Raw genomic sequence first — 27,207 nt, 5'->3', positions numbered from 1 at the left:
TCAGGTTCTCTGAATTCACCCCTTGCATCCTGAAATTGCCCAAGCCCCTTTTCATTGCAGAGATATAAGAGGGAAAGCATATCTCTGAAACAAAGGGGGTTAAAGATTTGCTGTTTTAAAAGTGAAAGCTGGGAATATGGAAAAACTGCAAGATAATGTTATAATGATAGTCAATTGCTTTTTGGGGGGGGATAAAAAAAGTTGTGGGAGCACAGTGTGCAAGTGTATGTGTGTGGGATGGCCGGGCCATTGCTGGGAGACTGTCAGGGAAACTACAGAGAAACCCACCATGTGGAGTCCTGTAGCTGCTGCAATGTATCAGCAGCTGCAACAACAGCGGAGAAACAGCACAAGCCTGTCCCTATGCGGAAAACACCTACGTAGTCTATTGCCCAGTATCCGATATGCTCTTTTTTCGATCATGAACTTGGAGAAAGAAGAGGTCACGTGGCTCCAGGCAATTCCTGGGAAAAATGATAAAGATGATCCATTTCAGTCTGATTGTTGTCCACATCATAGTAGAGAAACATCGCCACTGTACTAGTCCTCTGACTGGGAGACTGCATCTCTGTTGGTCTTCCCGTACTTCTCAGTACCTTTTTATACGGTTGACAATTGCATACTGTCTCTCTGGTCGGCGTACTACCTATCCAGCTGGCATACCAACATACTGCTCGGGCCCCCTCCATCGGGCTATCTCCTCAGTCTTTCTGCGACAGGTGCCTCCATTTCACGTTTGTAAGGCAGCTCCTTTGTCATCATTGAGGGTTGTTACACTTTATTTTTTATTTATTTCAAATTTGTATTCCGCCCTCCCCACGAGTGGGCTCAGGGCAGATAACATATTAAAAATACAATTCAAAATTCATGTTAATTAAAAACAACACATTTAAAACAGGATGGTGGACAGTCTTCACAGGGAGGGTTGATTTATACACCCCTTTTTTCCAGGCTGTGACATCAGTTTCACACATTATGTGACCCTTTTACACTTCTTGTTTAATTTTTTTTTTGCAAGATAGCTATCTCGTTGTCAGACATCTTTGTCATTATACTGTACTGTAGATGTTTAAGTCACACATGACACAGTGACAGTTAGAACAGTATTGAAATCTGTTTAAAAAATGTTTGGGGCTCGCTGAGGGCCGAGATGACATATCAAGCCTCTCCGCCACCTCTGTCACTTGGGAGGCCTTCTTGGGAGGGTCACGCCTTTTCTGGACTTACCCTGGTGCAAGCACAGTGTTGCCAACAACTCACTGCTCCTGCGCCAGAATAGAAAGTGAATCGTTGGCAACATGGGATGCCTTTCATAGATAAAGGTAGTCCCCTGTGCAAGCACCGAGTCATTACTGACCCATGGGGGAATAGCACATCACAATGTTTTCTTGGCAGACTTTTGTTATGGGGGGTTTGCCATTGCCTTCCCCAGTCATTTACACTTTGCCCCCAGGAAACTGGGGTGCCTTTTATATAGTAGGATGATTCTATATCATTTGCTTTTATAACTTTGATCCTTGTGTCTTGTCTAATCTTTATAGCTAAGGTTTCTACTGTTAATATGAATAATAGAGGTGACAGAGGACAGCTCTGACATTTTCCTTTTCCAATCAAATTTGCTTCTGTTAGTTATCTATTTGATAAAATTTTTGCTTGCCGATTTGAATATATACCTTGCATCCACAGTTCAAGAATTCTGGCCACATCCCATGTTCTTTAGTATATTCAGAAGGAAAGGCCATGTTGTATTATTGAATGCTTTCTCTTCATCCAGAAAAAAATGCTGTTTTTTTTCTTATTCACAAATTCAATTGCATCTATTATAAATTTGATATTATCTTTCTTTTTTTTAATTATATTTTTTATTATTTTTTCCAGGTAAGAAAGAAAACAGCTAAAAAGGAGCAATAAGATTTTCAGTACAGTTCAGTACAGTTTCAGTAGGCTTGCTTAACTTCACATTATGATTCTCCAAGGCTTCTAATTAATCTCAATAAAATTTACAACTGTAAGTTCTGATATTTCATACATTGTTGCCATCATGTTGGATTCTATTCTGTACATTTATTATTTATCCATTCATAAAAGGGATTCCAAGGTGTAAAGAAGTCTTCTTCCACTTGTCCATTCAATATAGAAGTTAATTTGTCCATTTCTGCAGTTTCCATTATCTTCTCTATTAATTCCTCCTGTTTGGGTATCGCTTGTCGTTTCCAGTAAGATGCAAATAGAATTCTAGCTGCAGTTAATACATGAATAGTAAAATGCATCTGTTCTTTGTCTATGTCCAGTATTCAATTTAACAAAAAGTTCTCTGGTTTGAGAGCAATTGAAATTTGTAATACAGTTTGTATCAAGTCATGCACCATTATCCAGTACTTATGCACCTCCTTACAGGACCACCACATATGGAAAAATGTTCCTGTATGTTCCCCACATTTCCAACATTTATTTGACACATTTTTATACATTTTGGCCAATCTATCTGGTGTTAAATACCACCTGTAAAACATATTATATAGGTTCGCTTTGAACGCAACAGATTTAGTTATTTTTACATTCACTTTCCATATTTTGCTCCATTGTACTGAGTCAATGTTTTTTCTTAGATTCTGCATCCATAAAGTTTTACATTTTCCACCCCTTCATTCCTTTTCATTTGCATTTAAAAAGATACATTTTCTTAATTAGTTTTTCATCTGGGCCACATAATTTTTCAAAATATTTTTGCTCTAGATAAAAACCACCCAATTTCTTGTTTTTATTATATCTAGATTCAATTTGTGCTCTTGACCACCAATCCAAATTAATACCTTGATTTAGTAGATCCTCTTTTGTTTTTAATACTCCTTTATCATCTAAGAGTTCTTTATACCTAACAACTTTATCCATAGAAAGTACATTTGGCTGAGTAAATGCTTCTAGAGGGGAGACCCATTGTGGGATTTTCTCATATATTTGCAGTACAATTTTTTCCCATGTTGTTATGACAGATTTTCTTATCAGGTGGTTTTTAAAGTATTTGTGTCCAGTTACTTTTCCGTACCATATAAATGCATGACATCCTAACTGTAAATCATGACCTTCCAGAACCAGAAGTCTTGGATTTTCCAATGAAATCCATTCTCTCATCCAAACTATGCAACACACTTGATAGTAAGTTCTCCAGTCAGGTAAAGCCAGGCCTGCGTTCTCCTTTAGACCTTGAAGTGTTTTCAGCTTAATTCTTGGTTTCTTTCCTTGCCAAATAAATTTGCTTATTGTCAGGTCCCCTGGCGCCCCTGGGCTGCACTGGTGGGTCCGGGCCCCCTAGTGGAGGTGGCGGCAGGTCCGTCCTGGGGGCCCACAGCAACAGTCCAGTGAGTTGGTGGCGGCGTCCAGTCGCGCTCCCCCCTTGGGCTCCCCCTAGGCCTCAGAATGGGGGCCAGGGCCTGGGCTGGCAAGCCCACAGGTCCTCGGCTTCCCCTCGCCGGCTGCCTCCTTCACAGCAGGGAGAGCCTCAGCAGACTTCCTCTCCGGCCAGGGTGTGGAGCCCACCTAAATACCCTCCCAGCTAGGGCCAGCTCCACCCCCTCTCTCCCGACCCAGCCCCCATGGCTACACTTGCCACCTGGGCCAGGTATGGCCACACCTTCCTGGCGCAACTAATCCCCCGGGACTGGCTCTCCTTGCTCTCCTTGCTCAGCTCCCGCCCCCTGCGTCTCCCTGATCCCACCTTCTCTCTAACAGGCAGGCTGGCCTGCCTCTCCTGGTGGCTCCCGGGCCCGCCTCCCTTTCCCAGCCTGTCCCGCCCCCCTGTCCGGCTCTGGCCTGGAGTCCACCGCGCCACCGCCTCTCCCAGCCCCGGGCGTTGGCCTGAAGGCCGGGGAAGCAACCACAGCTGGTGTCGGCCGCTGCTGCGCCGCCGCACCACCGCCTCTCCCAGCCCTGGGCGCTGGCCTGAAGGCCGGAGAAGTGGTCACAGCTGGTGTCAGTCGCTGCCATGCCGCTGCCTCTCCCAGCCCCGGGTGCCGGCACGAAGGCCAGAGAAGCGGCCGTGGTTGGCGCAGGCCATGCCTGGGGCCCCCTGTCATGGCTCCTGCCCCCCCCATGAAGCCCCTGAGGACCCTGCCGGCGGCCGGTGGTGACGGTAAGTCCCCCTGTGTCGGGCCTCCAGTGGGGGAAGGGGGTGCTGACCGGCCAGTACAAGGGTCGGCAGGCCCTGCCCTCGGACACATATTTTTATTTAGTTCTTCAAAAAATGACATAATATTTATCGGAATAGTTTGGAAAAGAAATATTATATGTGGCAATATGTTCATTTTAATAGTCACAATCCTTCCCATCAATGAGAGTTGTAATCCTTTCCATCTCTCTAGGTCTCTTTTTATTTCTTGTAGAAGCTTCATGTAGTTTTCTTTCATTAATGAGCTACATCTCGGGGTCAATTTTATTCCCAGGTATTTTACTTTCTTTCTCACTTGAAAACCTGTCATTCTAGTCAATTCCATTTTTTGCTGTATAGTCATATTTTTATCACTTTTGCTTTTTGGTAGTTGATCTTCATTCCCACCATCTTTCCATATTCCTTCCCATTAGATGTTTTATTGATTCTCTTGGTTCTTCTAGTATAAATAGCAGGTCATCTACAAATGCTTGCAACTTATATCTCTGTCCTCTCACCAATGTTCCTTTTATTACAATATCCTTTCTTATTGCTCTTGCTAATATTTCTTGCATCAGAATAAATATGAATGGTGACAATGGACAGTCTTGTCTCATCCCTTTTTCTATTGGGATTGATTCTGTAAAGTCATCATTCAAAATTATTTTTGCTTTCTGTTTCATATATATAGCTTCAACAGCTTTTATAAATTCTGTTCCAAAGTCTATTTCTTTCATCTGCTCAATAAAGAATTGCCAGTTAACGTTATCCGCGTCTAGAAATATCATTGCCATCTGTTTTTCCGGGTGAGCTTCATAATACTCTAATAAATTTAGAGCCACTCTTATATTATTTCTCAATTGTCTTTTGGGAAGGAAGCCTGTCTGGTCTGGATGTATTATATCCAGTAGTTTTTTAAAAAAATCTTGTAGCTAATATTGTAGCAAATATTTTATAATCACAGTTAAGCAGGGAGATTGGTCTATAATTTTTAATTTCTTCTGCGTCTGTTCCTTCTTTATGTATTAGAGAGATCGTTGCTTCAGTCCATGACTCCGGTACAGATGTTTCTTCTACTACTGTAGCAATCATCTTCTTATATGATACGATAATAACATCTTCTAAAGCCTTGTAATATTCTGCTGGCAATCCATCTGGTCCAGGAGTTTTCCCATCGTTTTGTCTCTGTATTGCCTCTACTATCTCCATCACTGTAAATGGTTCATTTAGGCTTTTTCTTGCCTCCTGCTCCACACCTGATCCTGGCCTGAGCTTCCCACCACAGTGAGCTCTTAGAGGGACGGGCTGCCTCTTCTGGGCTTCCTACCATGGCAGCGCCCTCTGGAGGTGCACCAGAGTAGGAAGTGAGTTGTCTGGAACACAGTTAGCCTTTTATATAGTAGGATTGCTAACAGCTCATTCGGACCTGGTGCTCTGTCCTTTTTCATATTTTTTATTGCTTGTGAGATTTCTTGAAATGTTACTGTTTGATTTGAAAATTTTCTATGTTCTGGTGTAAACTCTTTGATTGGTATGTCTTTTAAATAATCTCTTATTCCACTTTATATAACACATTTCTTTTTATATAGTCCTAAGGTAGCATTAATAAATTATTCTTGTATTTCTTTTTCTGCATATATAACTTGATCTCCTTTATTATGTTATGATAATCTTTCTCCTTCCTAAGACAATATGTGAAGTATCTACCAGGTTTGTTTGCATTTTCAAAACGCCTTTGTTTTTTAAAAAAATTCTTTACCTCCTGCATTTCAAATATATCTAGTGGATTTTTAATTTCTAATAATGTATCTTTAATTTTTTTATGCTCTTGCTCCATTCTCTGGATTCTTTCTACTAATGTCTTAGTTCATTATTTTTTGTCTTTTCTTCTTAGCAGCAACTGCTAATAGAATTCTGTTCATGAAAGATTTGCTTGCTTCCAAATTGTAACTGTATCACCTCCGAGTTATTTAATTTAAAAAATTCTTCCAGATTTTTTGACACTTGTAATAAAGAGTATCATTGTGTTATTTTGTAATAAAAGAACACTGTTTGCTCCCCATCTTTTTAGTTTTCTATTCCATTGCTAAAATATTTCTGAGATTATGAACTGCAAATGTTTTCAGATGAATTTCTGCTTTGTCTAAATTTATTGTTAGGCTGTTTAGATATCCAACATATCTATTGTTGAGTACATTAGATGTCTATCAGAAAAGAATGTAAAATACCTATCTTTTGGATGTTTAATACGCCAGGCATTTTCTAGTTTTAGCATTTCCATATATTGGAATATATTTTCCAGTAAATTCCTATGTTTAGAGTTTCTGGACCTGTCTCCAAAAACTATTATTACTTCATCTTGAAATTCTAACATAGTTTAGAAAAATTCTCAAAGAATTTCACTTTAGCATTGTTTGGCGCATGTATTGTCGCTAACATACACACTGGCTACAACAGAGGCTCTTAAAGAGAGAGCAAGCAAAATACAGAAGAAAAAACACAGGCTCTCTATGTCAGCAATACAGCCAATCTTTTCTTAATTCAACATGTGACAATCTAGTGCATAAACTTACATCAAGAGGTTATCCAAGGCAAATTATCCAGAATGCGGAGTTTAGAGCATCCAAAATCAAGAGACAAGATCTATTAGTTGTGAAACCAAGACAAGAAAGTTTAAGAATTCACTGGTCAATTGATTTCACTTGTCTGTCCTCCAAGATTGCCTATCTGATAAAACAACATTGGCATTTGATTTCTCATTTACCTGGATGCAATAACACCCCAGTCATAGGCTTTAGGAGGACAAAGAGCCTGAAGGATCAAATAGTACACTCTGACATGAAAATGGGTAAGAGTGCACAGAAGTTTCCAACAGGACATCATAGTTGTGGACATAGCAGTGTTTGCAGTTTAGTTATCTCTGGATCAAATGTCACGTTGGCAGGTGGAAGAGAATTCAAATTCAGGAAGTTTTCCACATGTACCACACCAGGAGTCATATATCTTATTAAATGTCCCTGCAATTTGGTATATGTGGGCAGTACAGAGCTGTCAGAATTAGAATACAAGAGCATCAATCCAAAATTCGTAGAAAAATAGAAGAGGCACCCACCACCACCCATTTTCTAACAAAAAAACACACTGAGCAAGATGTGCGTTTTACAGTGTTAGAGGTAGTGCAGGATAGGGAGGAAAGAATACCCGGGATATGTTATTAAGACGAGAAATGTGGAGGATTTTCACTTTGAAATCCCTGACACCAGGAGGTTTAAATCAGCACTGGGACCTTTCTTGTTACATTTGGGCAATTCTGAGTTTTGTCAGTAGGTGGAGCTAATGGATAACAACAACTGAATGGCTTTGACACTCTAAAAACTGTGTATGTGTCCCTTTAAATTAGAGTGTATACAATAGGCAGGTCTATGCCTATATTTCACGGTCAACATGTCCGTCAGGGAGCAAATACAACATGTCTGAACCGAAGGCTTTACTGGTTTATTGTAAGTAAGCTCTTACAAGCTAGTGTGAGTTGTGAATAAACTCTTAAAACTCCAGAAATGAAATCCGAAGAGCAATCAAACCCAGGATGAATCAAACAACCAAGGAAAAACAGTCTCCTACAGGAAAAGTGTTTTTGCCATATATCAAAGGAATTACTGATCAGATGGGAAAGCTTATGAAAAAGCATAGCCTTCAAGCAGTATTCAGACCCACCCGAAAAATACAACAGATGCTACGATCAGCAAAAGACAGTAGAGACCCCCTCACCTCTGCAGGAGTATACCGTATACCCTGCAGCTGTGGACAAGTTTACATCGGGACCACAAAGCGTAGCATCCAGACAAGAATAAAAGAACATGAAAGACACTGCAGACTTGGACAACCTGAAAAATCAGCAGTGGCTGAACATAGCCTAACGCAAACAGGGCACAGCATCTTATTCCAGGACACCAAAATACTGGACAACACTTCCAACTACTTTGCCAGACTGCACAGGGAAGCCATTGAAATTCACAAGCATAAGCAAAACTTCAACAAAAAGAAGAAACCTTAAGAATGAACAGAGCATGGTTTCCAGTTCTGAAAAACACCAGGCTAACAAAACATTCTATCCCCGACAATAGCCCTGCAGAGAAGATTAGCACATCAAGTACCAATCCATATGCAAAAGAACCTCCTCAGGATACAGTGAAGCCTCCCGCCATTAGCATTCCACACCCTGGGAAACTCTTACAGGATGACTCAGCTCAACCCCACCCCTCCTGAGTAGATACAAATGACCTACATCTTTTCCACACTGTGACACTGAGAGATCTCTGTCTTTTGGTGCTACACCTCTGAAGATGCCAGCCACAGCTGCTGGCAAAACGTCAGGAACTACAATGCCAAGACCACGGCAATACAGCCCGGAAAACCCACAACAACCATCGTTCTCCGGCACTGAAAGCCTTCGACAATACAAACTCTTAAAAGCTTCTATAAGATGTAACAAACAGAAGGAGTTACAATTCAATGTCACTTTATTTATTGTTTTGAGTAAGCTCCTAAAACATTTTGTAAGATGCAACAAACAGAAGGAGTTACAATTTATTGTCACTTTATTTGTTGTTTTAGCCCTGTGCTCTTGAGAAAGCTGAGGCACATTTGTGCTCACGTGAAACAATCATTTCAAGCTAACTGATTGTCGGGCCAACGGGACGTTTATCTCATCTCTTCTGCGGCTTGGAGAGAGCTGGAAGTCAACTGCAATTACTACCCTCTATGAGAGACTTGCACACAGTTGCTAATTAGTTGAGAATTGTAGCTTTTATGAGCTGCCTTTCATCACTTGGAGCCCACAGTTTGTGTGTTGTTTGTATATTCTCAATCTAAATGAATGATTATGTATAATGGATGTAATGGATTCAATAACGATGATGATGTAATCAATTTATTTTTCACACTTCCTAATTGTGCACTGTTGTTTATTATTATGTTGAATTAAGAAAAGATTGGCTGTATTGCTGACATAGAGAGCCTGTGTTTTTTCTTCTGCTAACATACACTCACCTTCTGGAAGTCTCATTTTTAAAATTAAATATCTACCCTCTGAATCTCTTAATTTCTTTATTACTTCTAGTTATGGAATGTTTATATAAAGAGCTATTTGGTGCTGAGGCAAGATATACATAGCCTAATTTTTTATTATTTAAAAAAGGTTCATATTTCTTCTTTACGTGAGTTTCTTTTAAGCATAAAATACCTATATTTAGCTTTTTAAGTTGGTTAAAAAAATTGTACATTTCTGAGAAGAGTTGAGTCCATTAATATTTTCTCATATTATTTTTAATTTATTCATTTTGTTCTGATTTTGATGCCATGGCCATTTCTTCTCCTGAGCTCTTATATTAGTTGAAGATTTTCCGTCGGTTGCTCTACATGGATCCTCCACTTGAAATTCCTCAGCCAGTTGTCTTATTCTTCTGTTTGGATTATTTTCCTTTCTTTCTGTAAGTATACCTGATTTGCAAATGGTATTTTCCAGTGGTTCCAGTTTATTTCCTTCTCTTGTAGAATTTTTCTCAAAAAGCCTGTCTTTTCTTTTCCTTAACACAGTTGTTGGTAACTCCTGAAACATCTGCACTTCTTTTCCAGCTACTGTAAATGAGAATTCTCTTTGAGACTCCGTGCATCTTGTCTTTCTAGAATATGTCATTTTCTTTTTGCTACTATTCAATATTTTACATTTCTTGTGTTTGATCTTGTAGTTTTGTGTTAATTTTTACTACCCAGCTGATAGTTCTTGGTATGCTTCTTGAATATTTTTTCTGTGTACTTTGCTCAGATACTTGAATGTTACTCTGAATACTCTTCTGAATTCTTAACCTAGATTCTTGAATATTTTTCAGAACGTTCTGAGTTCTTTCCTCAAATTGTTGCATTTGCTTCACCAGTATTCACAATAGCTTTTCCACCAACTCTTCGTTTTTTTGTTCTTCCCCAGTTTTTCTAGTTTCTTTTTGTCTTTTTTGATGTATTCTAGCTGCCATTCTTCTTCTTGCCCTTCTGCTTATAAAAATATTATGCAAATTTTCTATGTACTACTTCCATATACTTTTTTCTATGTAGCTAAGAGTTTACAATTATCACATTTTATAGTTAGAATATCCAAACTATTATCAATATGATAGGGACAGATGTTGTCTTATGCCTTTGCAAATAAAAGTAGAGAGAAAAGTGAAAAATAAAAAGTATGGCATATTTCCTAGTCACCATTTCAAAATCATAATGATGACACCAGCAAAATATTTTGTACCTTCTAATGAAACTTAAATTTGATATGAAAATTTAATAAAGAAAAGGGAAAGGGAGATAATAAGGAAAAAATAATGGGTGGAGAGAGAGAGAATGGAAATCTATAATAATATTTTGCCCAAAAAAAGTCAAAAAGACAAAAGTAACAAACAGGAGGCTGGCCCAGCAGCGATATTTCTATTTTCTAATATGCTGATTCCTTTCTGCTTCCTGTTGCCTGAAGAAAAAGGGGTGGGGGGGGGAAGGAACAAAGTCCAAGATCATCTTGTTTGGTGTAGTGGTTAAGAGCGGTGGGACTCTAATTTGGAGAACCAGCTGTGATTTCCCACTCCACTTGAAGCCAGCTGGGTGACCCTGGGTCGGTCACAGATCTCTGGAGCTCTCTTAGCCCCACTTACCTCACAGGGTGATTGTTGTGAGGATAATAATAACATACTTTGTAAATCGCTCTGAATCGGTGTTACGTTTGCCCTAAAGGGCGGTATATAAGTTGAATGTTGTTGTTGTTACAGTATATTAGAAATTGTCAGAGATGGTGCCCTGATTGATAACATTAAAATAAAAAAGTAATTTATTTCTTTTGTATCCTCCTGTTAAGCTGTGTGTGTGTCGAATCTGCCAAGCTGTTCTTTTGCTGTGTCGCATCAGAGCTGAAGCTCCGCTCCCTTCAACAGGAAGTCCTGTTGAAATATATATATAAAAATATATATGAATAAGGACAGGAAGAACAAGCATTTGTTAGATTGGGAAGGAAAGAATGCAAATTATTCCATGCTTCTTATGTTTCCGCTCTGTTTAAGTTAGAGCTGTTTAGAAAGAAGTAATTAAATTAATTTAGGCACAGTTCAATAGTTTATCTTGAATGAATAAGTTCTCTGTACTTTGTACCTAGTAAATCCTAGTAAATCCATAATTTCAGAAACTCTTTCCAGCATTTTTGAAGTCAGACACTGCTGGGGATTTACCAGCATTCCAAGATAAGTTGTATTTCCAAGGCAAATCGTTAGAAATGAGTCAAAAAATTCAGGTTTGTGGGAAAAAAAGAAAATAAAAAAATATGGTTAGAAATGGAGGTCAAACTTTACCGGCAACTGCCCTTTATTCTATGCTGACTTCGATGTCATCAGAACCCAAGTAGGGTTCTGATTTATATGGATTCTCCTGTGTGGATTCATTGATGGTCAGTAAGCTGTGTACTGAGAGTAAAGGTATTCCGTTCTTGACACTTTTATATGGCTTCTCCCCTGTGTGGATTCGTCGATGGACAGTAAGATGTTTTTTCCGAGTGTAGCTCTTCCCACACTCGATGCATTTATATGGTTTCTCCCCTGTATGGATACGTTTATGGATAGTAAGCTCTGTACTCCAAGCATATGCCTTTCCACACTCCATGCATTTATATGGTTTCTCCCCTGTGTGGCTTCGTCGATGGGAAGTAAGGTGGGCCATCTGAGGAAAACTCTTCCCACAATCCACACAGTGATATGGTCTCTCGCCTGTGTGGATTCGGCGATGGACAATAAGGTGGGCTATCTGAGGAAAGCTTTTCCCACACTCCACACATTTATATGGTTTCTCCCCTGTGTGACTTCGTCGATGGACAATAAGATGTGGCTTCCGAGCAAAGCTCTTCCCACACTCCACACAGTGATATGGTTTCTCCCCTGTGTGCATTCGTTGATGGACGTTAAGTGCTGTACTCTGAGCAAACGTCTTCCCACACTCCACACATTTATATGGTTTCTCCGCTGTCTGGATTTGTAGATGGTCCTTCAGTTGTGTACTCTTAGCAAAGGTCTTCCTACTCTCCCTATATTTATATGGTTTCTCTCCTCTGTGGATTCGTCGATGGACAGAACGGTGAGCCCTCTGAGAAAAGCTCTTCCCACACTCCATGCATTTATATGGTTTCTCCCCTGTGTGGGTTCGTCGATGGTCAGTAAGATATGAATTGTCAGAAAAGCTCTTCCCACACTCTACACATTTATACGGCTTCTCCCCTGTGTGGATTCGTTGATGGACAATAAGCTTTGACTTCCGAGCAAACGTCTTCCCACAGTCCATACATTTGTATGGTTTCTCCCCTGTGTGGGTTTGTCGATGAACAGTAAGCTGTTGACTCCGAACAAAGCTCTTCCCACATTCCTCACATTTATATGGTCTCTCCCCTGTGTGGATTCGGTGATGGATGGTAAGCTCTATATTCTGAACAAAGGTCTTGCCACACTCCATGCATTTATATGGTTCCTCCCCTATATGGATTCGTCGATGGACAGTAAGCTGTTGACTACGAATAAAACTCTTCCCACACTCCACACATGTATATGGTTTCTCACCTGTGTGGATTCGGTTATGAACAGTAAGCTGTAGCTTCTGAGCAAAGGTCTTTCCACACTCCATACATTTATATGGTTTCTCCCCTGTATGGATTCGTCGATGGACATTAAAATGTGACTTGTCAGCAAAGCTCTTCCCACACTCCACACATTTATATGGCTTCTCCCCTGTGTGGATTCTACGATGGAGTTTAAGGTGTGTATTCCGTGCAAAGCTCTTCCCACACTCCATGCATTTATATGGTTTCTCTCCTGTGTGGGTTCGTCGATGGGCAGTAAGCTGTTGACACCGAGTAAAGCTCTTCCCACACTCCACGCATGTATATGGTTTCTCCCCTGTGTGGATTCGTCGATGGACAGTAAGCTGTGGACTGTCAGCAAAGCCCTTGCCACACTCCACACATTTATATGGTTTCTCCCCTGTGTGGATTCGTCGATGGACAGTAAGATGTGGACTGTGAACAAAGCTCTTCCCGCACTCTAAACATTTATATGGCTTCTCCCCTGTGTGGATTCGTTGATGGACAGTAAGATGTGTATTCCGAGCAAAGCTCTTTCCACACTCTATGCATTTATATGGTTTCTCCCCTGTGTGAATTCGTTTATGGACAGTAAGCTGTTGACATCGAACAAAGCTCTTCCCACACTCCACACATTTGTATGGTTTCTCCCCTGTGTGAATTCGTCGATGGACAGTAAGGTATGTACTGTCAGCAAAGCTCTTCCCACACTCCACGCATTTATATGGTTTTTCCCCTTCATGTATTTGTTGATGGACAGTAAATTCTTCATTCCGAACAAAGCTCTTTCCATACTCGGTGCATTTATACAGTTTCTCCCCTGCTTGAATTCCTCGATGGACAGTAAGTTCTCCACTCTGAGCAAAACTCTTCCGCCAGTGCTCATGTTCATGTCTTTTCTCTCCTGTATGGTTTTGTTGATGGAATGATTCCTCCCCTCTTTTTCCTTTTGTCCCATTGCTTCTTCTCTGCTGTTCCTCTTCCAATGGGAGTTCTCTCTGAGGTTTTCTCCTGGGACTCCCAGCCTCTGGAATAAAGAGGAGACTCGTTAGCCCTTCAAACAAAAGCAGAATTAAGGGAGAAAGGCCATTAACAACTCTTGATAACAACAGAAAACCCATTAACAGGAGACATTCCACATATTAAATTTTGATCATTGAGTTTTCATGTAGGGTGAACATAGAAAAATAGAACCGGAAGGGCCATCGAGTCCAACCTATTGATTGATTCAATTTGTAGTCTGCTCTTCCACAATCAGGCTCAGAGCGGATCACAGCAGTTTAAAAATAAATAGAAATTAAAATAATTAAAACTGGTAGTAAAAAAAGAGCAGAAGCAATTTTACAACCCACTCTCAGCAGTGCATATTGCGCAATCCCGCATGTAATCATTTGGGCCCATGATGGCCAATGGCAAATAACAAATAAAGGAACAAAGGGTGGGGAAATTTCAGAGCTAATCCCGTGCTACTCCCTCAGTGATTCCTGCCCCATGTCCAGAGCAACAAAACACAACAGGCTTTCCCCAATACTAACCGTTCCAATACACAAACTATACACAGGGGAAAAAATAACAGTCACCTGAAAAATTAGTATGTACAATTGCAAATCTTTTATAAATATTTTCACATACTTAAAGATGAAAAACCAGTAAGATTGGTGCTCATTACACATAACAGAAGAAACAAACAGCTCAGTCCACAGCGTTCTTAACAGTTTTTCATCTTTAAGTATGTGAAAATATTTTAAAAAGATTTGCAATTGTACATACTAATTTTTCAGGTGACTGTTATTTTTTTTCCCTGTGCATAGTTTGTGTATTGGAACCATGTCCAGAGCAAGGCAAAAAACCCTCTAGGTTCGAGGCAAATGTGGCCTGGAGGGAAATTCTTTCCTGACCACAAAGTTGCTTTCAGAATTACTCTGGGAACATAAGGCTTACAAACCTCAAAGCTTAAATGAGTCCAAATTGAATAGCTTAGTATTTAAACAGCTAAATATATAACATATGTGTGTGTGTACACACACACACACACACACATAATAAAACTAATACAGGGCCAAATAAAGTCTCAGTACACATTAAAATCATACTGAAATCTCAAACAAAGACTTTATGCACCCCTGACCAAACGTATTTCGGCCTTATGGTCTTCTTTAGTGTTCAAGTATAGTTCTTACACATTAACTCCACATAATGCTATAATATGTTTAGTCAATGTAGGATGAAATTGGAATTATGCTACAAAAAAATGAGGAAAAATGAAAAAAAATTGTTTCAATTTGACAGAAAATTTACATTTTTTTAATTATGGCATAAAAAGATGTTTTTCTTAAAAGAAATTAAGCAAAATGACTTGTGTCTAATTAATGTGCAAAACTCAAGGCTGAAATGAACTTAAGACGCCTCAACTGAAATCCCCTTCTGCCCTCATGAAGTGCACATATCTTGAGTGGTAATTCAATTGTGTACCTGAAAAAATATTCAACCAACATCCTAAGTGTCAGGCCTGATACCCAAAGTACTGCCATATTGTTTTCTGATGCAACTCACTACTGTATTTTTCCAGTGTTGTTTGTATGCAGGTTCACAGAGACAGCTGTGTTCCCAGGAAGGCCTTATCTAGCTCCGCTAGCCACAGACCTTGGAGGAGTTCATGTCTCATTCCCAAGCCTCTGCTTTTACTAGGCATATGGGATGGAAAGGATTTGATACACTGCAACTTGTAACTAACATGTCATTCTCAACAAAGCTTTGTGTTCAGCCAGAAGCTTCCTTGCCTTTGGATTTACTATGGACACCTGTACTTCTTGCAGCAAGGGGTGGGAGATGAAATCAGAGTAACTTGAATTTCATAGACTGACACTAAGAACAAAATTTTCTATATAAGAAATCTATAAAAAAGAACCCCAAACCACAAGTATTAAATTATATATAATAATACCATCAAATTAATAAAAAAGTATCATTAAAAAAATTCAAATTTTAAGTGGAGGCACGTGGTAATGTAAGTTGAAAGGGGAAAGTGTCGCAGTCCTTATATATCAGGCAAGGGGGTGATGCAATCAGAGTAAGGGGGCAAATATACATTGGGAATGTCCCAGTGCACAATGGCAGAAGAAATAGGGGGAAAGGAAAAAAATTACAGTGTATAAATGAATATCGACAATACGTAACACAATAAATACATACTAAAAGGGCAACTTAGTATCAGACGCACAACCAATTCACTTCCTCATTCAGGCCATATGGATATAGAGTGTTCAGAGTGTAAATCCAATAGGTCTCTCACTCCCTCAGACATTGCAAAAGATGTAAGCTAGGAGCCTGAATCTTCTCCAGCACCCAGAAATGCAGCTGGTTATCTGTATGTCCCAAGGCCTTGAAATGCTGGACCAAAGGGGTTTCTTTCTTCTTTGTAATCTAATGCAGCTTCTGTGTTCACAAACTCTTTTCCTTACAGCTCTGGTGGTAAAGCCTACATACATTAGATCACAAGGGCATTGGATTACATACATAACTCATTAGAATTAAACAAATGATTTTATAGAATATCTGCTTCATTTGGACGAATTATAGAAAAAGGTACTACAAAGACAAGAACAAACTGAACAGCTTCTGCAAGGAAAATTCTCAACTGGTTTAGCTTTGCTGTCAATTCCAATCTTATCTCTGAAGGAAGATTTCAATCTGCTTCTAACCAACAAGTCCTTCCAATTTTTAGAGCACCTGTAAGTGAAAAGACGGGTAGAACGGCATCTCTGAATATTTGACAGAAGGTGCCAATGTTTATTGATGATGTTTTTAACCTGTGTGTATCTACCATCAAAAGTTAATGTCTGTACTGCCGTCTAATTCTAGGAGCCAATAGTGATGATCTAGGAGTATTTTTTACTTTATCAAAACCCTGATCACCCACTTTAGAAGAATAACCCCGATCTACAAACTGTCTCATCAGCCCTTGCAACAAAGTCTGTGAAATGATTGCAGTATCTTCCTATTCTAAACATTTGTGAACAGGGTAGATTTCCTTTTAGATGGGAGGGATGGAAGCTGTCCCCGGCAAGGAAGAAATCTGCATCAGTGTGCTTCCTATATATATATCCACCTCAATATATTTCTATATATATCCACCTCAATCGTATTTCCCACCTTTCTAATCTCCACATTTAAAAGCTTAATTTTTTTCTTGTCAAATGTTATTTCAAAATTAATTGTATAATGAATGGTGTTAATGAATTGCCTGAATTGTGACAGCAGATGTGCTGAACCTTTCCAAATCATAAAAATATCATCTAAATACTGCTTATATAAAATGATTTTGCTTCTACACATATTGCTTGCAAACAGAATAAATTTGTCTTCTAATATATTCATGAATACATTAGCAAGTTCTGGGGCAATATGTACCCCACAGCAGTCCCTGAGATTTGCCAAAAATTTTTTCCCCTTGAAATTGGAAATCCAGTTATTTGACATAAAGAATTAGGTGGAGGTTTAGAAGCATTTTGTCTCCTGTCCAGTGTTTCCTGCGATACTTCTAAGGCTTCGTCCTGTGATATATTTGTGTATAAAGAGACCCCATCTAAGGTAACAAAATCATATCCTTCATTTCAAGTTGAATGTAATTAATGTGGCCTTAGAAATTCCATTCTATCCCTTAAAAAGGTAAAGGTAATCTTTTTAAGATTAGAATCCATTCTATCCCTTAGAATCCATTCTATATAGAATCCATTCTATCCCTTAGATCGATATTAATTTTAAGAATGAAAGGTTTCAAAAATTAATCAAAATGCACAGTGCAATTTTCAAGAACAGAACCCTATCCTGAGACAATAGGTTTTCCAGGAACTGGGATCACAACATTGTGAATTTTTGGCAAGAGGTAGAACTGCGGAAGTTTATTTTCAGTTTGTTGGAGAAAATCATAAGTAGACCTAGACAGAAGTTCTGCCAGTAAGGCTTCATCTAAGATACAAGTAATTTCTTAATTTTAAAGAAGGGTTCCTCAGTAAGCTCACTCTACTGCGAGCTGTTATTTAATTGCCTGTAGGCCTCCTTAACGTCATCTTGCCTATCCCACACCACAACAGCTCCTCTTTTGCCTGCAGGTTTCAAGACAAGATCTTCACAGGCTGTTAATCTTTTTAACGTTTGTTTCTCAGCTGCATGAAAGTTATGCCAAACTGAGATTTCCGATATTTCTGTTTGATGCCATTCTGTTTAAATCCTCCAAAGCTAATTCCTGAATGGCTAAGATTCTAGGATTCTATGAGGGGGCATTAAAACGAGATTTCGGTTTGAATTTAGAATCCTGCCCTAATATTGGCTCTTCTTTGTTCTTAAAATAATCGGATAGCCTTAAGTTTTCTAAACAATTGTTGTACTTCTATCCTTAATTTAAAAGCATCATGATGTGGAGTAGGAATAAAGGAGAATCATTTTTTAAGAACAGATATTTCCAACACTGAGAGGTGCCTATTGTGAAGCTGCCTGCTTGTGAGTTTTCAACGTTTTTCTCCTAAGATATACTTTCGGCTCTGTTGTCATATGTTTTTGCTTCTTTTGTCTATGAAATTGATAGTATTACAAGTACTAGGCATGGAACAAATGGACCTTAGAAGTGTTAGAAATGGTATTAAAAGAGAGAGATTTTCTCTTTAGACCTACTTTTGCATCCTTGGACCATTCATAAACTCTCTTTTCCTCATAATCTTTGAGGTCTCTCTGAAACATTTTACATTTTCTCTCTTTAATCACCATGTACTCATCTTGTTATCAGGGCATTTCTTGAATCTTTTTCCAGATACACAATTGAATTACCACTCAAGATATGCGCACCTGAGGAGGGCAGAAGGGGATTTCAATCGACACTTCTTAAGTACTTTTCTGCCTTGAGTTTTGCCTTTAATTAGATGTAAGTAATTTTGAATAAATTCTGATATGAAAAACACCTCCCACCTTGCATTTTGTACATTAATGAGAAGTAATATTGAATGTATTTTTATAAGAAAAATATTTTATGTCATAATTAAAAAATTATAAATATTGTATCAAATTTAAACTTTTCCTCCTATTTTTGTAGCAAAATTCCAACTTGGTCCTACATTGACTGACTATACTTTTAGCATTGTCTGGAGTTAATGTGTAACAACTATGTTTTGCTACTGAAGAAGGCCGTAAGACCGAAATGCGTTTGGTCAGGGGCACAGACGTTCTTTGTTTGAGATTTCTGTATGGTTTTAACCTGTGTTGAGGCTGTATTTGGCCCTGCATTATTTTTTAAAAACCATTTTGTAATAAATACATGAATTTGTGTGTGTGTGTATATATATATATATGCTCTGTTCCTGTGCTCTGTTCTTGTGGCCCTTTCATAATTCTTTTTTTGGTGTTCCCCCCGACCTTTCTTCTTGTCTTTTTCAACTTATGAAAGGGCCACAGGAACAGAGCACAGGCTCATCACTTCCTGCCCTCCCTCTCACCATCTGCCTGAATTCATACTGAATCATAGACTCAGCATTGCTGACAGACGGCCATCTAGCCTCTATTCACAAACTTCCAAACAAGGAAAGCCCACCACCTCCCAAGGAAACCTGCTCCATGGAGGACCTGCTCTGTCACAAAGTTCTTCCTAATATTTAGCCAACAACTCTTTTGCTTTAATTTAACCCGTTGTTTCTGGTCTCACCATCTACAGCAACAGAAAATAACTGCGTTCCACCCTCGATGTGACAGCTGTCATATTACCTCTCAGTAGCCTCCTCTCCAGACTAAACATACCCACTCCTTCAAACCCTCCACATAGGACTTCGTCTCCAGACCGTTCACCATATTTGTTGCCCTACTTTGGACACACTCCAGCTTCTCAAAATCGTTCTTAAAATTGTAGTGCCCCAAACTGAGCACATTTCTCCAAGTGAGGTCTAAGTGGAGCTAAATTATATTATCACTTCCCGTGATCTGGACATTATATTTCTGTTGATCCAGCCCCAGATCGCATTTGTCGTTTTACCTACCACATCACACTGCTGACTCATGGTCAGTGTATGCTCTTCTAAGACCCCTAGATCTTCTTCGCATGTATTACTGCCAAGACAAGTCTCACCCATCCTGTAATTATGCATTGTTTTCTACCGAGAAGACAAACTTTATATTTGTCTGTGATGAAAGACATTTTGTTAGTTTTATCCCAGTTATCCAGATGGTCAAGATCATTCTGAATCTTGATTCCATCTTCTACAGTATTTGTTACTCCTCCTAATTTAGTATCATTTGGACCTTTAGCAAGTATCCCCTCTATTCCTTCATCCAAGTCATTTATAAAGACTTTGAACAAGAGAGGGCCCAGGACATATCCCTGAGGCTATGCCGCTTGTCATTCCTCTCCAAGAAGATGAAGAACCATTTACAAGCACTCTTTAGCTACGACCTGTTACCTAATCACAAATCCACTTAGCAGCAGCATCCAAATCACATTTGTCAACAAATGCTGACAAGAAAGCCTTACTGAAATCAAGAAAAACTATGTCCGCAGAATTCCCCTCATCAGCCAAAATAGTGACTCAATCTAAAAACGAGATAAGGTTAGTCTAGCATGACTTGCTCTTGAGGAACCCAGGCTTGCTCTTGATAATCACAGCCTTCTTTTTGAAATGCTCCAGGAGTGATTCTTTCAGGATTTGTTCGAACACATTTCCAGATACGGATGTGAAGCTGAAAGATCAATAGTTACCTGGATCCTCCTTTTCCCCCTTCTGGACGATGGGGACAACATGTGCCCATCTTCGATCTTCTGGCACCTCACCTGCTCTCCAAGAATTCTCAGAGATTCTTACAGATTGTCGATTATAGACAGAGTCTCCAAAATCACACCACCAAGTTCCATTAGGACCCTAGGATGCAATCTGGCCCTAGGGATACATTTTCAGTTAAGGAAGCTAGGTGGTTACGTACCACCCCGTCACCTACCCTAGGCTACTCCCTTCTTTCATCATGTATTCTCTTTTTGCCAGGTTGAGCACCCTTTCCCTGGGAAGAGAAGACTGAGGTAAAGTAGAAACTGAGCAGTTCTGCCCTCTCTCTGTCACCTGTTAAGATTCTACTTTCCTCTCCCTGCAGTGGGCCCACCACTCCCAAGGGGACTCGGACGAACTTCTGTCTTTTCAGGCAACATCTCTCTGAAGTCTGGTTGCCAGCCAGACAATCTGAGAGGGAGGCTTTGCCTCTGCCCCTCTGCTTGAGAATGTTCCGGGGACTCCAGCTGGCCACTCTGGGAAACGGGAGGCAGGGCTAGATGGACCTCTGGCAGATCTCTTCCTGTATTTCAATATGGAATGGAAGGGCATTCTGGAAAAGAGCTTCCTGTATTTCAATATGGAATAGAAGGGCATTCTGGAAAAGAGCTTCCTGTATTTCAATATGGAATAGAAGGGCATTCTGGAAAAGAGCTTCCTGTATTTCAATATGGAATGGAAGGGCATTCTGGAAAAGAGCTTCCTGTATTTCAATATGGAATAGAAGGGCATTCTGGAAAAGAGCTTCCTGTATTTCAATATGGAATGGAAGGGCATTCTGGAAAAGAGCTTCCTGTATTTCAATATGGAATAGAAGGGCATTCTGGAAAAGAGCTTTAGATGTGAACTATGGGGACCAAAGCTAAGCTCCCTACATCTTCAGCACACTGGTCTTGGATCAATCACTCTTCTCCAGTTTTTCTTACTTCACAGGGTCACTGCGCAAGTAAATGGAATAGAGGTGAGCACAAACTGGGAAAACCTCACGATACCTCGTATCCTGCCCTTCTTAAAAAGTAAGAATTGCTTGAAAACAAGAAATATGGGGATGGGCTTGCTGCCCTCCCCCCATCAGATCACCTGCCCTGGCCTCATCACACCCAAGGTCCAATCCCCTCTCTCCAAAGGAGTACAGCCAATCAGAAGAAACACTTCCGGTCTCGGGGGACCAATGGGAGCAGCCCAGAGTGATTCTGGTTATACCTTTAAGGTCCTAAATGGGGCCGGAGTATTTAGGGGCCTGCCTCTGGCCAGGCTGTGCCCTCCCCATTAAGGGCTGACACCCGAGCCCTGCTTTCAGAGCCCCTAAGCAGAGCGACTGGAAGTCACCAGTCACGGGGCCTTTTCAGCAGTGGCTCCTCCCTTCTAGAAGCTTGCCTGGAGCCTACCTTGCTACCTTTTAGCACTGGGTCAAGACCATTTCTTTTCAGCCAGGAATTTAACTAAGGGGTTTCCCATTCTTAGGTGTTCTGCAGTCTCCTGAGGAATCTTTTGCAAATATTTTTGAGGCTACACTATGGCTGCTTCATCCCGTTCTTACCCTAGTTAAAAATTTGGTATTGATAATTCATGTTGTGTTACTTGGAGAGTCATTTAAATAAATGCTGAAAACAACCGGATAGTGTGTACAAATTTCCTCCAAGATCAGGCACCAATAAGCCTACGTTTTGTTCTCTGTTCTAACTGTTTGAGAAAGCTTTCCTAACTATTCTTGGCTGTTTGCTCTTCAAAAATCTCTCTGTTCTCCAGCCACTGGAGGTTAGCCCAAGAAGTCCTGTCTGGATACACCAGGAAAAAAGGCCACACTACACAAGGAGGTTCATACCTGCTGATCTCTCGCTTTCTTCTGGCTCCAGAAGTCCTCCTTTTGGGAAAAGAAACAGAAAAATGACTGCGTGAGAAGCGAGGAGGTAGTGCTTGGATCCAGAAGTCTCCGTCTCTGGATACCGCAGGTGTTCCAGAGCAGAGGAGGGAGCAGGGCACTCCAGCACAGAGAAGGGAAGCCCTAGCCCAGACAGAGCCACCCTGGTACAGGATCTCAGCCCCCTCCAAGGGCATGCAGGATCCAGCATTCCAGACTGACACCATCTAAGGCGGCCCTGAAGAACGTCCAGTAAGGACTCCTCTTTCTTTTAACAGCCCCTGGACTCCTTGTAGGGTGCGGAAATGGTGTTGATCAACCCCCCAGATGCTGAATTCTTACTAAAGATTTCTAGCATGGCTTGACCATGCCGAACTCTACACTAGTGTCAGTAGAATGAATAGAATGACCCTAATTCATCCCTGCGCCGCCACCCCACCGTTATCCTCTTGTCCGGTGGGAGACCGTAAGATCCTTGGAGCAAGGAAATGTCTTTTTGTACTTTTGTAAAAACGAAATGAAGGGCCCTATATAAATCCTAATAATATTACGTTTGTTATTTTAAATGCTGACTTCCTTCGCTGCTCTGAAAGGCCCATGAGGAGGCATTGTTGATATCCCATGAAGTGTTCCTCTAAGTTTACAAACCCATAATTTAGCTTACCAATTAATACTTGGGAAATCCACTAGATATGCAGAAGTCCTTCCTTTATGGGCATGTGCAACCCCCTCCCCCACTCCACAACCAAGAGTCTCCATTAGAAGAGCCCTACGAGAGACCTACGAAGGAGCAATTTCTGCCTTCAGCTTTTGTGAATTAAGGGAAAGGGGACCTTTACCCAGAAAGGCCACATTCTGAAAATTGTCCTCCATGACTTCCTTGTGAAGTCTTCTTTTTTCCACATCCAGTAGAGACCACTCCTCGTCACTGAAATGAACAGACACATCCTCGAAGGTCATCAGAACCTGAAAAGAGAAAGAAAGAAACCTCTCTATCCTCTCAGAGAATGGAACAAAACTTCCCCTTATGAGGAAAAGCCAAAAATGATTACAACTAGAGTTTCCTACAGCATCCAAACTTCATCAGAGCTTTAAATTTTCCTTCTAGTGAACGGCACAGATAGCGACCAAGGCAAAGACAGTGATGGGTTTTCTCTGGGCTCAAGAGAGGAGGGTGGTAGGAGGCACTCGTGGTCACGCTTTGCAGTCCCACACTTACCCATTCTGGCCACGTGGAAGTTGCTTTATTTCTGCTGCAAAGAATTGGCGAAGAATTTATTGTTGGTTTCAAGGCCTCCTCTGGAAGGATGAAAAGATAATTGGAAGACATTCAAATCTTTTTAGATATTTAGCATTTCAGCTCCTTGCATGGGGAAAAAAGATTCTCTTGGCTCATGGTCACACAACTACCTTTGCATCCTTATTTGGGATGATGTTTTGATTCCAAACATTTGCAAAATCCAGTCTTGGTAGAGATATCATAGACAAATGCAGGCCTTTTTCTCCAGTGGTACAGAATTCACTGCACAAATACGGAAGAACTCAGAAATGCAGGACAGAAGAAGCTCTGTACTCACGGACAGAATTGCAGCTACCATTCCCAAGAATGGTATGGATAAGACAGGTACGTATGGGAAAAGGCAGACTTCGGGTGAAGCACTACTGGTAAAGTACTGCTATGGCTGTTGGTGAAGTACCACACTGCCCAATTTGCTGAGTGGCACTTCTTCCGTCCATCTCCCACCGCAGGTCATCCACCAGAGCGACCAAGGCTGTTTCAGTCCCATAACCAAGCCTCAAACCAGGCTGGAAAGGACCTGACCTATTTGCCTCATCCAGGAAAGCTTGAATGTTTCCAGTTGCCACCTGCTCAGTCACCTTACTCAAGAATGGAACAAGAATGGAATCATCTCACTCAAGAACGGACTGGTCGATGGGCCCTGTGTAGGCTTTCTTTAGACGTGGGCGCAACACAGTCTGTTTTGATGCTGTGGCAACCACCCCCTCCCACAACCAGGCCCGCCCTGGCAGATTTCATTAGCAAGGGAGGCAAGGTCAGACAGGCAGGTGAGAGGCCTCAAACCCCAAGGATCCTGCCCCCTTCCTCCGATTAAATACACTAAAAAGCATCCCAACCAATGAGATGAGTCTCCACCTGGCACCCTCTGACCCTGTCACTGCTAACACAGAGTCCAAGTCGAAACTTGATGTGATTTTCTCTGCAAAGTGCTGAGCAAAAAGGTCACAGCAGGTCACTGAAGCCTCGACTTCCTCCTGCAGTCCAGATCCCAAAAGGCCTCTGTCCACCCAGCTCAGCTCCGCTAGCCTACACTGTGCAGACGCAAAGGTGGCTTAGAAGGGATCTCTGCGGCCATCACTGCCACGGAGTAGGCTTTAAAGGGAGCTTTTGCCGTCTCTCTCATCCTTTCATCTCCTGAGCCCCCTCAGCAATCCCAAATGGCTACCTGAGGGCGCCTAGGAGCAGACAGCTCAATTCCCCAGGTCAATTCCTAATTCCTGAGTCAACCAGGATATTGATAGAAGCTCCAACCGTATCAGCAGGAAATTCTCTGTGCCATCTGAAAACTAGTCAGATCCATCAGAAACCTTTAAATGATCCCCCTCCCCTATTCAGTCCTGTAAGGCTAAATCCCAGCAAGTGGTAGAGTTGCCAGCCTCCAGGTAGTGGCTGGAGATCTCCTGGAATTGCAACTGGTCTCCAGGCCACAGAGATCAGTTCACCTGGAGAAAATGGCTACTTTTGGGGGTGGACTCTATGGAATTATGCCATGCCAAGGTGCTTTCCCTCCCCAAACCCCACTTTCTCCAGGTTTCTCCACCCTCCAGATCTCCAGGAATTTCCCAACTTGGAGCAGGCAACCCTAGCAAATGGTGAGCTGTCCATGACAAGGTGACTATCTTCAGTCCCCCCCCCCCCACACACACACATACACCTTCACATCACCTTCTGCCCAGAGTAAAAAACACCACGTCAAGAGCGTATCCTGTGCAGGGTGTGGGGCCTGTGGTTACCTGAGACAGGCCCATGGTTGTCATGGAGGCCAGAAATCCTGAACTGCTCCCAAACAAGGTAGTCTCTGAATGGTTGAAGTCCCTCAGAACAACTACAGCATAAGACCTCCTCAAGGCTTACAGTTTTCTTCCTCTTCTGATCAGCCCCACACACTATCTTCCCAATTTTTAACATTAATTTACATGAATCCTCATTTTTTTGCATTCTGAGGTACCTTTCTCCTCTACACTGTTCTTCCAATTAATTGGCACTGTTTTTAAATCAATTCTAGGTTTTCAATTCCCCAAATGGGTATTTCTCAACTGAGAAGCTTGAGTGACCATCTTTCTCACACTAGACTGAGGTCAGGAAAATAAAAGCAGCCCCTCCTACACTCAAAGAGGCCAACGAATGGGTACGGCAGCCCTTTTGATCTTACCCAGAAAAGCTGCTCCGGGGCAACACTCGATGTTTTCCTGCACCTGAAACAGAAGTGGGGAAAGTTGAGAAAAGGAGCAGGAAAAATGCTGGGTGGTGGTGGAGAGGGGGGAGGGGGTTTCTAAAAAAGTTGGATGTGTGGATTCCAAGGATATCCTTGATCATATCTCGTGCCCCACCTACTACCTTGTTCTTACCCGCTGGTCTCGATTCTTGTCACCTGCGTGGCTCAGGAGGAACCCTTCTGCCAGGGCCACCGCCTGGGAACTGCTCTCCGGCCCACATTCCCTGACCCAGCTCTCCATCTCTGGGGGCAGGATGGCCAGGAACTGCTCCAGGATCACCAGGTCCAGGATCTCCTTCTTGCTGTGCCTTTCTGGCTTCAGCCACTGGAGGCAAAGGCGGTGGAGTTGGCTGCAGACCTTTCGGGGCCCTTCAGCCTCCTGGTAACAGAAGTGCCGGAATTGCTGGCGCTCCACATCTGAAGGGAGGAAATCCTCTCCCAGGCTCCTCTGCAAGGTTCCTTCCCAAACTTCCCTTCTGCTCCCATCTTCTGTGGTATCAGGGCCTTTTCTTTCTTCTGGACCGACTGAGTCCAGCTGTTCCATCCTCCTCCCTTCCTCTCCAAACAGCCTTCACCTGCACCAGTTGACCACCTTCCTCCTCTACCAGATTCTTTTTTCAAGGCAAGTGTGGGATAAATGACCTCCTGCAATGAATAGACTCATCTGTTGCACACACACAAACACTGAAACCTGAATGTAAAGAGGTAACCCATGACTCATGAAAGACCATGGAATACCCTGGAATGAGGAGTGTTCTTAAAGAAAAAGCGGGATGGAGGAAGTAAGGAGGAACTTCCACAGAGCAAGCAGAAAGGTTCCTCTCTGCTTAACCTATGCATTCCTAAACTATAAACTAAAGATTCCTGCAGCATTCACATGCCAGAGATCATTACATGGGACAAGGAGCAGGGTGCATATTTATAAAATGGTTGTATATTGACTTCTGATATTTTATGTAATTTTATAGTGACTTGTTTGCTGTCTTAGATCTTTGTATGCCATTAAAGGTACTTGAATTGAATTGATAAAATGGTTGTGAAGTTAGGAAGAGTGAACCAGGAGCAGATCAGAGCAAGTAAGAGTCCAAGAGATGCGGCATCTGTCTAATCATGCTGCAGATAACCAGAGAAGATTTCAACAGCGGCTTGACTTGTCCATGGAAGCTGCCAGAGCCATGGAGAAGGCAGAGGTGAAGAAGGAGACCCTAACTTGGAATCTTGCAGGCCCCCAACCCACTAAT

The 27,207-nt window shown here is 41.4% G+C and overlaps 1 protein-coding gene across 1 annotated transcript; it reads right to left on the bottom strand.

Annotated features, from left to right (window-relative positions):
* Positions 1 to 10,560: 10,560 nt before the first annotated feature.
* LOC129324537 (zinc finger protein 493-like) lies at positions 10,561 to 26,354 on the bottom strand. The gene is made up of 6 exons (XM_054971846.1): positions 26,100 to 26,354; positions 25,904 to 25,946; positions 23,671 to 23,750; positions 23,291 to 23,417; positions 22,416 to 22,454; positions 10,561 to 13,821 (listed from the first exon to the last, which is right to left on the bottom strand). Exons 1-6 carry the CDS (start codon positions 26,205 to 26,207, stop codon positions 11,537 to 11,539), a joined length of 2,682 nt encoding a protein of 893 aa, XP_054827821.1. The 5' UTR covers positions 26,208 to 26,354; the 3' UTR covers positions 10,561 to 11,536.
* Between the last annotated feature and the right edge of the window lie 853 nt (positions 26,355 to 27,207).

This window comes from Eublepharis macularius, chromosome 2 (assembly GCF_028583425.1).
Source record: "Eublepharis macularius isolate TG4126 chromosome 2, MPM_Emac_v1.0, whole genome shotgun sequence".
NCBI lineage: Eukaryota > Metazoa > Chordata > Lepidosauria > Squamata > Eublepharidae > Eublepharis > Eublepharis macularius.
The sequence above is the reverse complement of the archived record's forward strand: the minus strand, read 5'-3'. Positions and strand labels throughout refer to the sequence as shown.